The sequence below is a fragment of the Pogona vitticeps genome, chromosome 2, assembly GCF_051106095.1.
Source record: "Pogona vitticeps strain Pit_001003342236 chromosome 2, PviZW2.1, whole genome shotgun sequence".
NCBI classification, from domain to species: domain Eukaryota; kingdom Metazoa; phylum Chordata; class Lepidosauria; order Squamata; family Agamidae; genus Pogona; species Pogona vitticeps.
Window position 1 is genome coordinate 310,244,568 of NC_135784.1, and position 15,058 is coordinate 310,259,625.

Genomic DNA, 15,058 nt, shown 5'->3' on the forward strand with positions numbered 1-15,058 from the left:
GACAGGAAGGGAGCGCGGAGGTGTGTGGACAGTCTGGCCCCAAGGAGCAGGACCCTCGTTATGTCTACCTGTGCAGGGGTACTTGTATACAAATACAAATACCTCCATCTCTAATTAAAACACGTGCAAAAGCAACTGCATTGTGACACCACTATGAGAAGTGAATCTGTTTCATTAGGAGCCTTCATGGATTACATAAACAGACCCAAAAGTCTGGGTCACAGGCTTACACTCTGGGCACACCGTGTGCCGATGGGAACATCCAACTGAAACAAGATACGGAAGATGGAAACGGCAGATTGCTAACACCTGGGAATGAATTCCCAAGGTGATGACAGCATCAAAACAGGCAGTCAACATTCGAGGTGTTGATTACATTAACATCCTGGCAGTCAGTAAATGCAAATGACTTCAGTTCTTAAGCAGCAGCTGGATTGATGGTTGCTGCGAGTTTTCCGAGCTATTTGGCTGTGTTCTTACGTTGTTCTTACCTTAAGAACATGGCCAAACAGCCAGGAAAACCTGCAACAACCATGGGATCCTGGCCGTGAAAGCTGTCGAGAAGACAGCGGCTGGATTATTCTGAGATCAGAGTTGTGAAGTGGTGATGGTGGAAGAACCAAAGGAAATGGCGAACGGAGGATGACCAATGCATATCAGCACCTCCTCGGAAGCTACCAAGTTGGTGGGAAAACGATCACCCTGCAAGTGGGCATTCAAAGTACTGACGGCATCCTAGCAATAAGGAAATACAAGTTGCTTAGCCTTTCAGGGCCTGAATTTGCCAGAAGCGCTAGTTTACTGAGGTCAGTTTTGACAAAACAAACTGTCTGATTATATACCAGATAGATAAGAAAACCAAGAAAACTAAGAAATCCCATGCTACACTTTGATCTTCTACAAGGACATTGGAATTTATGAATGTGACCTACATCTCTCAAATCTACCTTGGTAATTCCTTTTTCTACAAGAGCCACTTTTAGGACAGCAAGAGGGTGCCCGGGTGTGTATGTAGGTGTGTGTGTCCTCACACCAGTTTTTTGTTTGTTTTGTTTTGTTTTGTGCTGTCTCCCACAGAGAGCAGCCTAGCGAACCTATGGAGCAACATGCTTTTCTGTTTAAAAGAAACTAGAATAAGACTTATTCCGAAGGAAACCAACATGGTGATGGACGAATTAAGTAACTATAGACTCGCTGCAAATATCCTGTTTTTCGGCAAGCAAACAGCGGATTGGTGGTGGCTAAGCAGTTGCTGCTGGTGCTCCTGGATGAGAGGAATAGTCTAGATCCATTTCAACCGGGGTTCAGGACCTGTCACGGAATGGAGACAGCAGTGATCACGCCGCAAGGCGATCTCTTAAGGGAGGCCAATAAGGGGAGTGTAACCCTGCTGGTGCTCTTAAATCTTTGGGCGGCTTTTGATACCGCCAACCATGGTATCCTTCTGGGAAAGCTACTGAGTCTAGGAATCAGGGGTTGTACTCCTCCCTAGTTCTGGTCCTTCCTTCCTCACCCGTCCCATTAAGAGAGGCACCAAAAACAACGAAGTGCTTGTCCTTCTCATGATAGGCTTGAGTCACACCAGGAAAGGCTTACTTACTATCATGATGTAGCTAACCAGTACTATCAGCAATGGTTTCACTGAGGACTCAAGGGTATTAGCCAGTAAGGCTAGACTCAATGAGCCATACAGTTCTTCCAGCTCTGCTGTTCCAAGATTAAACCAGGAAAACAGATTAAAACAGAAATCTTTAGCCTAGCAGCCTAGGAAAATCTCTGTTTTTTAAAAATTGTGATTGCAGAGGCAAGTAGAAACTGAGAATGCCAACTCCATACAGGTTAATGGTTGACAAAGGGAAGACACCCTCATAGTTGTGAGTAATCTAGGGACTGTCTAGATGGACGCACAAGCGGTATTTCTTCTATCACTGCGGCCACTCAGAAACACTTGCATACATTTTGCTTAAGATAGCTCCTTGGGAAGTGACCTTGTGTTTTTCTTACATATTCTGCCTTAGCGCAACTGCTTTCCTCAATGTTCAAAACTGACTGACATCTGAAGAACAACTGAAGAGGCCACTGCTAATTGTAGCTAACAGCTGAGGTGCCAGTCACCCACCCAACTGCATGCCCGGCAGGACGTAAATTAGCCACCATTTTGCTGTGGCCACGCCTGTCGTTCCTCTTGCATACATCTAAATATCAAACAGGATTTGGGTTAACAGGCAACGGAAGATGAGCTTCTCCTCAGATAAAATCTCACCTGCCAAGGACCTTTCTGCCTTCCCACCCACACTTGGATCACAAGGACGAAGAGACATTTCCCACTCGTCTAGAGCGGGAAAGGGGCAACGGATGGCACCCTCCGTCTCTTGGTGAAGAAGGGGCTCAAGGAAACACTTCTGAAGTTTGTTTTTCTCTTTGAATCCCCTCACTTGTGAGTCTTAATATATGGTCACTGAACCTGGCTAGACGCCTTTCCTTTGTCAGTGACCTGGCTTGATCTCTGGTTCCAAAGCAAAAACAAACAAACAAACAAACAATGCCTTTGTTCTCACTTCAAGAGCCAACTGTAGAACGTTTTCTGCTTGCAGACAAACTTTTTGGGGGGGGGGGCAAGGAAGCAAGGCTGTGTTGGAGAAACATGCCTGGGATATTCTGTAAATGACAAACACATCTGCTTTGGGGTAAGAGGAGCACAGGCAAGCTGTACGGAGCTCTCTTGCTGACAGTTCTCTTTCCGCATAAGAAAAGTGTCCCCTCGAATGGGTCAGCAGCCCTGCAGCTTAGCTGTGGGGAAAAGGTGTCTCAGCAACTCATCCACACTCCAAAGACAAAGGCAAGGGAACTCCGGCCTGTTTGTACCCTTCAAGGACATTGGAATTCATGAATGTGGCCCAGTTCTCTCAAATCTACCTTGGTAATTCCTTTTTCTACAAGAGCCACTTTTAAGACAGCAAGAGGGTGCCCGGGTGTGTGTGTAGGTGTGTGTGTCCTCACACCAGTTTTTTGTTTGTTTTGTTTTGTGAAGTCTCCCACAGAGAGCGGCCTAGCGAACCTATGGTTCAATATCGTGTGAAAGGCAAGATGGAAGTATCAGCCTCAGGTGAGAAATACTCCATTGTTTTCTCACTCAAAGACGTTCACCCACGACCGGATCCTTTTAGAGGAAGAGGCCAGAGAGGCTGCACAGGGACCTCCTGCAAACCACTTGACCACTGCCAATCCTGTCTCTTCAACAGCGAAAGGACAGCCCACTTTTTCCAAAAGCCCCTTCTGCAGCCTGAGAACCGTATTCCGAAGATCAACAAGCCAGACAAAAGGTTGACAAAAGTTATGGAACGACCAGGGAGAGTACCCTGGTTCCCTCTCCGTGTTATGTCTTCCTTGAGGAAAACTCAAGGCCATGTTCAACTACGCCTGTATAAAACTGCAATGCAAAAGAAATCAAAAGACAACACCAAACCAGACCGCAGCATTCCATTCTGAGCAGAGTTTTAAAAATCCACTCAAGGCTGTTTCGCTGGCACTGAGAGATAAAACCAAGATACAAATTCCTGGCAGGCCATGCCTGTTTTCCTATCTGATTATATCCAAAACCAAGGATTCCTTTTTATCTTTAGCTCTACTAAGGCCAGAGTCATAAAGGCCAAAAGAGAACAAAGCCAACCTTCATTCCCATCCAGGGCACAACCGAATGGAAACATCTCCCGGGCAAGCCCCATGGGTATAACAGGAGCTGGGCAAAATCATGGATCAGTCTGCATTCCCCATACCTTTACTCCTATCAAACCTGTGCAGCAGGTGTTCTGCTAATTCAAGTCACCCTTGAGCTCCAGACGCAGTGCTGCCAGCCATGCTGCCCAGTTTGGTTTTGTCACCAGCATTCATAATCTAGCTTAGAGAACAGAAGCAGCCACCGCTGGAGGGTCTACCTGCCTCAAATGTCATTTCTGAAGAAAAGGCAGCCATCCACCCAATTAACAAGAAAACCGTCCAGCACAAAAAAAAAATGGGCATCTCCAGCCATGTCTGCTGAAGTGTCATTAGGAATGAGAGACCCTAGCGTTCATCAAGGACTGTGTGGCCCAACCGCCGAGTCAGGGAAATGCTAAGAGCAATGTTAGACCGAGATACCCTCTCTCCCTTTTTTGCCTTTCATAACATTGTTCCAAAGCATTCTGTATCTGGGGGCTTTTAACTGAAGTCATTTATTGTAGGAACCTTTAAAAAAAAAAGTCACATGCAGAACACAGAAAAGTGAATCAGGAACTACAACTCCCAAATTCCACAGCCAAAGAACTGGAGATACTTGCACAGCTGTAGTCGAAAAGATAATTTTTCTGTCTTCCAGTAAAACGTGACCACCATCCTTGAATAATAGTGATAAAGCAGAACACGAGAGCTGTCTTACCTCTTCCTCTCCCACGTTTCCCACGATCGGAAGGCCTCTCCCCTTGGCTGTTATCCACGCCATTCTCCTCTGCTCTAACTACATAAGGGACGAGAGAGACAGAAAAATGTATATGCATCTTAGACCATCAATTTAAAAAAAAAATAAGTTTATATACTGACTCCCTGATCAGATATATTCCAGCTGGGCATGGGCACAGCTCTTGCAAAAGCGGCAGTTGGCTCTAATGAGGGACAATAATTAGGACGCCCAGCTGCTATGCTATCTGTCGGCTCGAGCCTAGGAGCACCGAGAAACCTACACAAAAACATTTGGATGGGTATTAAACCTTCCCACCAGCTCCTACTTGGAATGCAGAATGTCCTTCCTTTCGTTTAGCTAAATATTTAAGGGTTGTGCTCTTTAAGCTGTGCTGCACTGTTTTTTACAATGTTCTCTTGTTTTAACGTGTATTCCCATGTACGCAGTATTTTCCCATTCTTGTGAGATGCTTTTAATAAGATTTAAGGAGCAGGCCTTAAGTGACCAAAATAAAATAAAACATTCCACGCCTTCCTTTTTCATATAAGAGCAATACATCCCCAATTTCTCATTTTTTTGGTTTAGAGAGAAATGAAATGTATAAAAATATATGCCAGCATTCAGTTTTCGTGGCCAAGCACATGGTATGGAAACAGGGCGAATCCTTGGGTTGAAACATATCTGTGGACGGAGGGGCAACGATGGCTCTTCCCCCTAGACCCTATAGCAAATATACAACCAGGCGACCCCACCCCAAACACACTCCTCCTTTACAAACTTAAAGGCAAACTAAGGCATTCCTAGGAGGAAGGTGCCCTGTGCTTACACTCTCGACCACGGCTGCCCCCTCTTCCTCGTCTGTTGGAACTTCCCCGTCCACGGCTCACTTCTCTGTCCCCTCGCTTTTCTCTGTTCTCTTTGTTTTCTGAACTTTCCTTTCCAAGACTTTTCTTCTTTCCTCCCACCGTCTCCCACGAAGTCTATTTAGGGGGAGAAGGAAAACACAGAACAATTCAAAAAGGGATCGAAAGACTTGCCTTACAGAATAACCTGCAAACTGATTCCCCCGGATAATTCTATGGGAAAACTTTTTAGGGCCCTTTCAGGTGTGCAAGACGGATGGATCAAGTACCTAGAGAGGGCATCCATCAAGGCCACACGCCTATGGCCACGAGCCCCAACATCTTCAGAATGTAATAAATCTCTACAGCATTTTTACAGAGAAACGACGCAATATTAAATATCTGATTTAATATGGTGCATACAGAATAGCAAGAACTGTAAACAGCAGGTTTGTTTGGGAGAGGCACCCGAGAGAGACGGAGACGGGGGAACACTTCTCAGTCCCTGACACAGGCCTAATGAAAAACCTCCTCCAAGCTGGTATTTCATTCAACAAGCTTCCTTCCTTCATTGTGCAGCAGCTGCAGCAGTTGGGGCGGGGGGGGGGGGGGAGAAGAACACCACAATATGGGTGGCAATAAAAACACCAGGGTGATCAAAAAATAATGGTTTTTTAAAAATTGATTTAAATTACAATTTAAACTTTAAAATTGATTTTTTTTAAAAAAATTTAAATCGTCAAATATCTCGTTTTTAAATTTTTAAAATCATTATTGAAATCAAATCCATCTTTTTTTAAAAAAACAAAACAAACCACCCTCCCTGTCACTCTGATTAGAGACAGGCACACGAACGGTGGGGTTTGGCAGGTCAGCCTGGTTTGGCACCGTATTCGCCCAGGTGTTGTTCTGCGGGCCCTGCACGGTGCCCTCCCCCACCTCCCTCTGGGCGATCACCCACTCACCAGCAGCTTCCACCCCCTGCCTTTTCCAGGCAATCGCCCACTCAAAGGCAGTGCCACGGCTCCCCTATCTCCCACCTCCTCATCGGAGTGGGTGGCTCACCGGGAAAGGCAAACACGGGCTGCCGGAGGCAAGCGGAGGATCGCCCAGAGCAAGGGAGGGAGGGAAATGCGTGGCAGCTACAGAACTGGACCAAACCATGGTCCATGCCCATCTCTAATTCTGATCCTTACTGAGACCCTCTGACAGCTTATTCCTTTTAAAAAGGGGGAAAAGGCACAGAGTTAATGATACTGTATAATGAATCTTGCATGCAGATTTGCCCATTGTTTTCTTTCTATGATCAAATGAAGGCAAGTATTATGTCAGTTTTATCGACAGATATCTGCTGGCCTATGGCGACCACCAAAGCAAACACAGAACAAAATCTGACATGTCCTTATAACTAACTCTAGAACTGCTTCGTAAATCGTCATTGGCCTCCTTAAGACGTTACTGAATGCAGTACAAAACCATAGTTTTAGAACCACGGTGGTTATTCTCCACTGACTCTTGTTTTATGCGGAAGTGGAGAATGTTGCCTCCTAGATTCACATGCAGAAGTGTTGACCAGGAGTTTCATGTGCACATTCTAGTACGGAGAACATGTTTAGACTAATACAACCGTGTGCCATCCGTGCAAGAGTTGTGACCTAAGCAGACACTGACAAGTGATCTACGAAAGGAAGGAGACGGGGTCCAGCTGTTTCTTGAAGGGAGGGGGCAAGCCAAGTAGGTCGACAATGCAGTGGAAGAGGCATAAAAAGACATTTCTATCCACTTGGGGCCGGCTGATCTTTCTTTGAGAAAGACAATGGTCCATGTTAGTAACATGCAAACCATTTAATGCACACACGTCTACTTGGCTTCCCTAATTTAAATATCTGGAGGGTATGGGCAGGGTTCTTAATTCAGATTATTCTGTCCAAAACAGAGAGGCTTAAAGAGCCAGGCTTGAATCGTAACAGCAAACACTTGTGAAGAAAAACAGAACCACACTTGATGATTTGATTCTAGCAGATATCAGTTCAGCTAACTTGATTTGATCTCCAGTGCGGCCAATTCTACCCAACAGCCACTTTGAACTCTGTCGCAAACCTGCACCCAAAAGAACTCTTGCTGAACCCCGCAAAAGCCTCAAACTTGGGCCTCCACAGGGTTCCGGAGAAAGGGGAAGCGCTTGAATGTGGCTCACGGGGTAGTCAAAGAAGAAACATGAGGGAGATCATAAGCTTCGTGTCTCACTGCACCAACGAGCTTAGGAGGGTTCCTGTCCTGAAGTGTGTCTATAATCTCACTTCACCTACCCATTGGAACAGGCGCTGCAACCAACAATTCATCCAGTATATGTCTCTGCTATCCGATATCGGACTCCAGATCCAGGTTTAAAAATGGCATTTTTGTCCCTCATAAAAGGACAGCAACCGGGCTGGATTCATACTAAGAAATCATTCAGAGACCTGCCCATCTTTGGACCTTAAGGGTCAGGGAAATGATTGTTCCAGTTCTATCTTCAGAAATGTGGGAAAATGTACAGAAGGGAATCTATAACCCATTGAATAGAACATTCAGCCTCCCAGAAAAGAACATAATTTCTTCTCTCTTTTGTTGGAAGACCAAATTCCTACAGCTGCCAATAGATGCTTGAAGCTACAGAGAGGGCAACCGGACAACCTCAGAAAACAATTCACGCTAAATGTCTGAGGAGGTTTTTCACTGTTCTTGCTCACGGGGACACTGCCTCCGAGAACCATTTCTCTTCGGACTCTTTTGGACACATGAGCGAAGCAGCCAAAAAGAAGAGGGTGAAAGAGTACAGCTCCCTTGTGGGTTTATTCCTATTGTATCAGCATTCCAAAAGAGGGATAGAAAAATAACAGAATAAGAATTTGGGGGTGGGGGGGGTGGGAGAACAGCCTCATTATCCTGCATCACATCCTGCCCTGCTCTCTTGATGAGCAAAATCAGAATTACGAGAATTAGTGAAATTGCAGTTTATTGAAAAAAAAAATCCACACATTTTTTTTAATTTAAAAAAATTACGTATTTTTAAGAGAAGGACAATGTTATGCTGGAGCAATTAAGCTCTTCTGAAATACCTCAATCCATCCCTTGCAGGACAGAGGTAGGATAGTTCTCACATTACAAACGGCTCAATCCCAGGTAAACAAATCTAGGCCACCTCTAAGGGGCACATAAACTAATAGATTCTGAGCTAGTTCACTCTACAGGAGATCTACAATTTATTTCACTGAGCCTTTGAGACTTCAGGGTCTCCAAAAGCAAGCGATGGTATCAGGTTTCTTAGAAGGAAAGTGCATCAGAAATCAGGAGTGACCCTGATTTCGGCAGCATTCCCCTGAAACCCCTTCCAATGCTTGACACTCTGGAATAGGCCTTCCTCAATTATGTGTTCTCAAGATTTATTTATTTTTTATTATACTTCTCATCAGCCCTGCCAGCATCTTCAATGGTTAGGGACAAAGGGAAATCAAAACATTTGGAGGGTACTAAGCTGAAGAAGGCTGCCCTAGAATAACCACAGAGTAAAATGCATCTCTGCAGAATTCAGCTGCTAGAATGTACTGTATATGATGCAATTAATGGCACTCAAGAGCAGCTCTCACATCAATCCTAGGCAGGAAGAGGCCCACAAGGATTAGTGCCTTTCTTGCAGATGAGACAGATGAGAGTTGACTGACAGGCCTGGCTCCCCAGAAGCACTATGTAGGAATCTGCATGTTTTTCTTGCCTTGGCCAAAGATACTTTTTTTTTTAAAAAAAAGAAGGAAGTATCATATACCACATCTCCAAACAAGACATCTTTTGAGGATTTTAGCCAGGGGGCAAATTTGCATCCTTACTGTGTCTGAGCTTCCTTCCAGCAAGATATTGATCGCTCTGTTCACGTCCCCGTTACAGTCGTGTAGAGCCACTATGCAGTCATCCTGATTCTTCCCAGTCACTTCCATAAGCTAAAAAAACACATGAAATACAAGAAGCTTGTTAGAAAAATACATGAAAGAAAAGATGCTTGTTAGAACGATTTGGTTAACCTTTAGGAGTTTAAGCAGGAACCAAGAATATGAACTAGAAGGACAGAGGTGAATGTAGATGGGTGTGTGTATGTGTGCGCACGCGCGCCGCACACACAAACACGCACATGCACACACAGAAGAAGAATGCTGGATTTATGGAACTATGAAGAGTAATAAGGAGCTATAGAACCAAAAAGAACTAGGGACATTTATACGGAACTATGGAGGCGGATGCTGGAACAGAACACAGCCTTATCTGGTCCAACTTTTTTATTCATAAAGTGGCTAACTAGCTGCCTATGAGAGGCCCATACAAAAGGCACAAGCGCCAGCTGCATTATTTGTTTTTTACTTCAGGATAATGTGAAATTGGAAAAGACTGAACAAAAAAGCCTAGGTTTTCCGTGAGCTGAAACATCACGATGGATTTCCTTGGGATGCTGAATGTCCGGGTTTTTTTTTCTTTCCCAGCACTGTACAATAATTAAAAACTAGAAGTATCTCTTTGATTGTAATGGGAAGCAGGATACTCCCTTGTGGTGGTGGGTCACATTTGTTTGGAAACGTGGTAATAACGGCAGCATCTCACACTAGAAAGCCCAGTTCAAAATACTGAAACAAGGGCTTATTTGCTTAGTTATGAAACAATACAAGGTATCGTTAATCAACAACTTTTAAAAGTTTTGCATTAATAGATATATAATTTTACAGCTCAGCATCTTCTTTCTATTCAGTGATGTATCCTCATAAGCACCTAATGGGGCATTCGGTACTAGCCACCGGCTGCTCAAAGGACTGACATAGTGTTTTTTTTTTTAATTCATCTTGTTTTAAGTTCCTTCCAAGTAATACGTTTTCTAAAGCCCCAAATCTCCTCAAAGTTGGCATCCTAATTAAAAGTTATGACAGATTTATGCTAATTAGTAGCTTTTTTTGTTTCACTTGATACTAGCGATGAACTTTTAAGGGTAGTAAAACTCTTCAACCTGAAAAAAAGGGAAAATGGGCCAAATAAAGAAAAGAGAGAGACAGCGTAGGAATAATTAATGTCTTTGTTCTGTCTCTTAACTGAGATAAAATTCCCACAAAGATCATTAAAAGGAAAGCTGATGAAGCTACAGGAGAAGTTCAAACAATGTAAAGCAATATTTCCCAACCTGGGGGGTCGTGATCCTAATGAGGGTATTAGGTCACCTTACATGCGGTTGCAGCCCTTGTAAAAAAATTCTTCCTTGACCTTTCAGAGCAGGAAATTAAAGTCATCAGGTATGTGTATTGCAAAGTTTCCAATAAGGTATTGCACTCTTGTCTCCCTCCAAGCATTGGTACTTTTCAGCCCCTTTTGGTTCTGGGTCACAAGAGAACCCCACACATTGGGGGGGGGCGCAAGTCAAACGAGAGAGAAGCAGAGCCTTGCCTAATGTGGCTGAAAATTAAGAGGTATGTTGGATCAATGGATGAGAAAAAGGCCCGGGGGCCGGGGGGGGGGGGAGAGAAGGAAGCCTCTGTTTTCTGAGAAGGAATGACTTTACCCCATTAAAAATGCCTTCTTATGCAAACGTGCCAGCGCAGTGTTCTAGGTCACTTGGCTATTAAAAAGAGAGGATCATGATTCAAAAAGGTTGGAAAGCACTGGTGTGTAGGCTATAAATACTGGGGAAAGATCCCAAGAAAACTGCTGCTTCTGCTTCTACTTTTTCATCTGCTTGTTGATTTTTTTAAGAAATATTTTTGGAGATAGATAGAAAACCATCCACTGCCTCCTGAAACACTCTTCCTGCTGTGGGCAGCATGTTTTCAGAGTTTGAAGACAATGATTTGCCTTTGTTTTCTAATCTTGCAGCTTGGGACATGCCAGGCATAGAACTTCTCCACATTTTAATATTTGCTCCATTGCCTCATTTTAACATTTGCTTTCCAAGAATTCTTAGTGAAACATTTGAATCTTCAAATTTTTGGACTGATGTCCTTCAAGCGATCCTCAGACTTGACAGATACATACGTCATTCGCTTTCTTTTGAGAAATCTAGGGGTTGTAATCATAGGCATGCTTATTTGACAGTAACCCTGGACAGTACTGACCAGAAGGCAAATGAGGAGCCAACAGCATTTTACAGAAGTGATAAACATTTCCTGTGTCTACAATATGCGTGCAGGGCTGAAAATTTTCTTGTTAGCATTGTAGCTTGAATCAAACTCTAAAATACATTTGGTAGAGAGGGAAGGGGAATGGGAACAAGCAAGAATATCTCATTGGCTTTGGTAAAGCCAAGGTACGTACAATGTTTGACTCCAATTTAATTCCAAAAAGGCTAGAACAACAGAAGGGCAGAAAGCAACAAGAAAAATGAAGGTCACCAGCTGCCCATTATTTTCAGAGCACAGTTCACACAAAGCCAAACACAAAATTTGGCTTTCCAAAAACCCCAGGCAATCGTATTTTATTTTAAATTAGTTTCTTCATGACTGGGGGGGGGGGGGGGGTGGTGCAGGGGAAATAAACAACTAGTGTTCAAAGTTCAGCAAGCAAATGGACTAGACGGAACATGGAATTAAGAAGCAACAGATGCAACTTTCAAAAGCCAATTAAAAACTTGGTTGTTTAAACAGGCCTACCCTCCCAGTCAATTAAGTTATTTTCCTTTTCTCTTTCTCTATCTTTTTTTTCCCTTTCTTTCCTTTTTTGTATACCACCATCTTGGAAACCTTTTGTTTTAGAACCAATTAGTATAAATGTATTTTATATGTTTTTAACTTGTTTTAACTGATGTAAGCCGCCCCGAGTAGACATTGTCTAGAGGGGCAGGGTAAAAATCGAATAAATAAATAAATAAATAAATAAATAGATAAATAAATAAATAAATAAACTAACTAACTAACTAACTAACTAACTAACTAACTAACTAACTAACTAACTAACTAACTAACTAACTATGTCTTCTTAGCTCAGTTCTATGGCTGCAATATGTCATAACCTTGCCATCCCATCAAGCCATGAAACCCAACCCTCTGTCCCACAAGGAAAGAAACATGCCTGCTTCACTTTATCCTCAAAGTCCGCGTCGTTCTTATCGTAGATCATCTGGGCAAGGCGAATTTGTTCTGCTGTTGCCTGAGAAGGACAAACATATCAAATATAAAAAATAACATAATTGTAGGCTGTGATTGGGTTCTTTTCCTGAAGAGGGCGGACCAAGGGATTCGGCGGGAATAATGGCAGGAGTCGATGTAACAGTCAAAAACGGATTGGTTTTATTAACTTTAACATCAGATAACTCTGGACCGAATGGGTCCGGCAACTCTTCATCAGTTAACAAGTTGTACTTCTTGGGCTTTGTCCCAGGCATAACATCTTTACTTTTCACTGTTTCCTCACCCCAAAACGAGTGATTGCGTTCGGGCTCGCAACCGACGCAGTCAGAACTGAGCAGGTAGTCCTGCAACAGGGATGGACCACGGTCGACCCCTCTAATCTGGGGAGGAAAGGGCTGACACCACCAGGGGTTGCCTTGTCCATCGTAGGGCGAGAAGCCATACCCCCTCCCGGTTTCCATCCCTCTTTGGACTCACGACCTCCCGTCTGGCTCAACTCTTTAGGCAGAGGTAGCAAGCCGTCTTCTCTCATCAGGTTTGGGAAGTTCTTAACCAGAGTCGCAATTCTTTCTCTCTCTGCTCCTGTCTCTCTCGTTTGAGTGCCTTTCTCCTCTTTTTCTCCCTCTGTTCCCCTCTCTCCTCTCTCCTCTTTTATAACCTCATCCCATCTCCAATCTCCCGACTCCTCCCCCCAGTCTCTCGTCCTTTCCGCTAGGAACACCTCTATAGCTTTATTAGCGCCCCCTTCTTCATCATCTAGCTTTATTAATTCTCCCACAGCACATTCTCCGCCTCCTTCTTCTTTTGACGCCTGTGAGGACGGCTCACTTTCCTTCCTTCGCTCACATAGGCCAAACCAGTCTCCAACGTTTCCTGCTTTATTCTGAACTCCAGAACCAAAACAAAAAAATAAGACCTTTCCAACCTCCTTTCCATTCCAACAGCCCACAACTCCAGATTTTAGGGAGATGTCAGAAAACCACCAGCGGTGTTCTGACTTAGAACAGTTCTTCCAATAGAGACATTACACAATCTTCTTCTAAAACATCCTAGGAAATATAGAGTTCAGAAGTTCCTCAACATAGCTGCAAGCCAGAGTTATATGCTGAAAGTCTCTTTGATTCACTCACAAAACTGATTATTGACCGATACTTTCCCCATCTTATTTATTTATTTATTTTATTGATATCCTGCCTATCTGATCGGGTCAGGACCACTCTAGGCGGCTAACAACCATAAAAGTACAATAAAAATATATAAACAATTTAAATAATAAAAGCCAGACATCGAGTGGAAGAAGCAAAAGAAAAAGAAAGAAAAGAAACATCAGGAATTGTCTGGAGGAAAGGCCTGCCGAAACATCCATGTCTTTAGTTGATTCTTAAAGATACCCAGCGAGGAAGCCCAGTGAATCTCAGGAGGTAGGTTGTTCCAGAGGCGAGGAGCCACCGCCGAGAAGGCCCGATTTCTTGTCTTTTCCTTCCGGGCCTCCTTCGGCGTTAGGCTCCTCAGCCTCACCTCCTGGCTCGCACGAGTGACACGGGTAGACCTTGGTGGGAGTAGGCGTTCTTTAAAAAGAGTACAGGAGTCCTACTGGAGAACTGTGGCTTCAGAGATTGCTGTGGCCGAAAAAGGCTCTCTGAAAATGAGACGGAGGCACCATTTACGAAGGCATCATCAAGTAAGCAGATTTGGAAGCATGAGATTTAAGCAATATTATTCAGAGAATAAACTTTTGTTTCTTAAAGCATGAACATGATGTGGGCTAATTTTTTAAGAAAGGACTGTAAATGAATTTTAAAGAGAGAATACGTAATCTTGATGAAATAGAGAACCGAGGCTTGGCCAGATCATGAAGTATCTAAAGCAAAAAGGACCTGGACGGCACAACAGCCCAGATTTTATTCCCCAATGAAGACACGGTTTGGTGTCATAGATGAACCACAGCGTCCTTCTGGACGCATGTTTCTGAAGAATGTCTGGTGACTATGACTTCCTTTTGCATGAGTACAGATTATTTATTCAGAAAAAAAATAACTGGGTTGCCTTAGTTTAGAGCTGAGGTTGAGGAGGGAACATTTAAAGTCTATTCTATGTGAAGAACTCAGGGCAAACAAACGTTACTCTGCAGACCAGGGGCTGATGTGGAAAATTCTGCTTCTTGCACCTTGTTTGCTTTTTAATTTACAGGGGCTTCCCTTAACTGTGGAGGGATGCCCTCAAAAGTCATATCCTTAACCTATAATCTGAAATAACGGAGCCAATTCTACTGCATGTATGGACTGCTACTGGAAGGAAGAGCTTTGCTCTCTCCCCCCCCCCCCCCCGATAGTTCTGTGCCTGGGGTGGAAAGGACCACCACCCCACGCCAGTGTCAAGATGGAACCCTTCCACTTTGTATTCTGCCAGTAACACCGAGTAGAGACGGGTATAGATGGCTGGTTCTGAAACACTTCATTGATTGGCCACCCGGCTGCTCTGCGGTTAGTGTCCCCGCGCCATTCAGCAGGTGCCCACGCAGGAGCAGCTCCCAGAGTAGGAGGAGCAGGGAAGTTGGGCGCTGCCTCCAGGTGAGAGCCTGAACAACAGATCAGCTGTTCGGCCATAAATGAACCGTGCCAAACCAGCGGAAGGTACCTGTATCTAAT

General features: G+C 44.0%; 1 protein-coding gene and 1 long non-coding RNA gene across 6 annotated transcripts in view; one reads left to right on the plus strand and one right to left on the minus strand.

The window, feature by feature from the left end:
• The window catches only part of UBAP2 (ubiquitin associated protein 2), a 104,771-nt gene that overhangs the window by 50,658 nt on the left and 39,055 nt on the right, over positions 1-15,058 (minus strand). For 4 of the 5 annotated variants that reach the window (XM_072993000.2, XM_078384172.1, XM_078384173.1 and 1 more), the window contains 4 exons: positions 12,352-12,429; positions 9,144-9,254; positions 5,262-5,415; positions 4,415-4,492 (listed from right to left, as the gene is read on the minus strand). In XM_072993000.2, coding sequence (XP_072849101.2) covers positions 4,415-4,492; positions 5,262-5,415; positions 9,144-9,254; positions 12,352-12,429 — 421 coding nt within the window. The remainder of the gene's footprint in view (positions 1-4,414; positions 4,493-5,261; positions 5,416-9,143; positions 9,255-12,351; positions 12,430-15,058) is intronic. The other variant, XM_078384174.1, reaches the window with a different exon arrangement.
• On the plus strand, positions 12,336-13,323 carry LOC144586266 (uncharacterized). The gene is made up of 2 exons (XR_013540997.1): positions 12,336-12,475; positions 13,261-13,323. It is a non-coding gene; the product is annotated as an uncharacterized LOC144586266 (long non-coding RNA).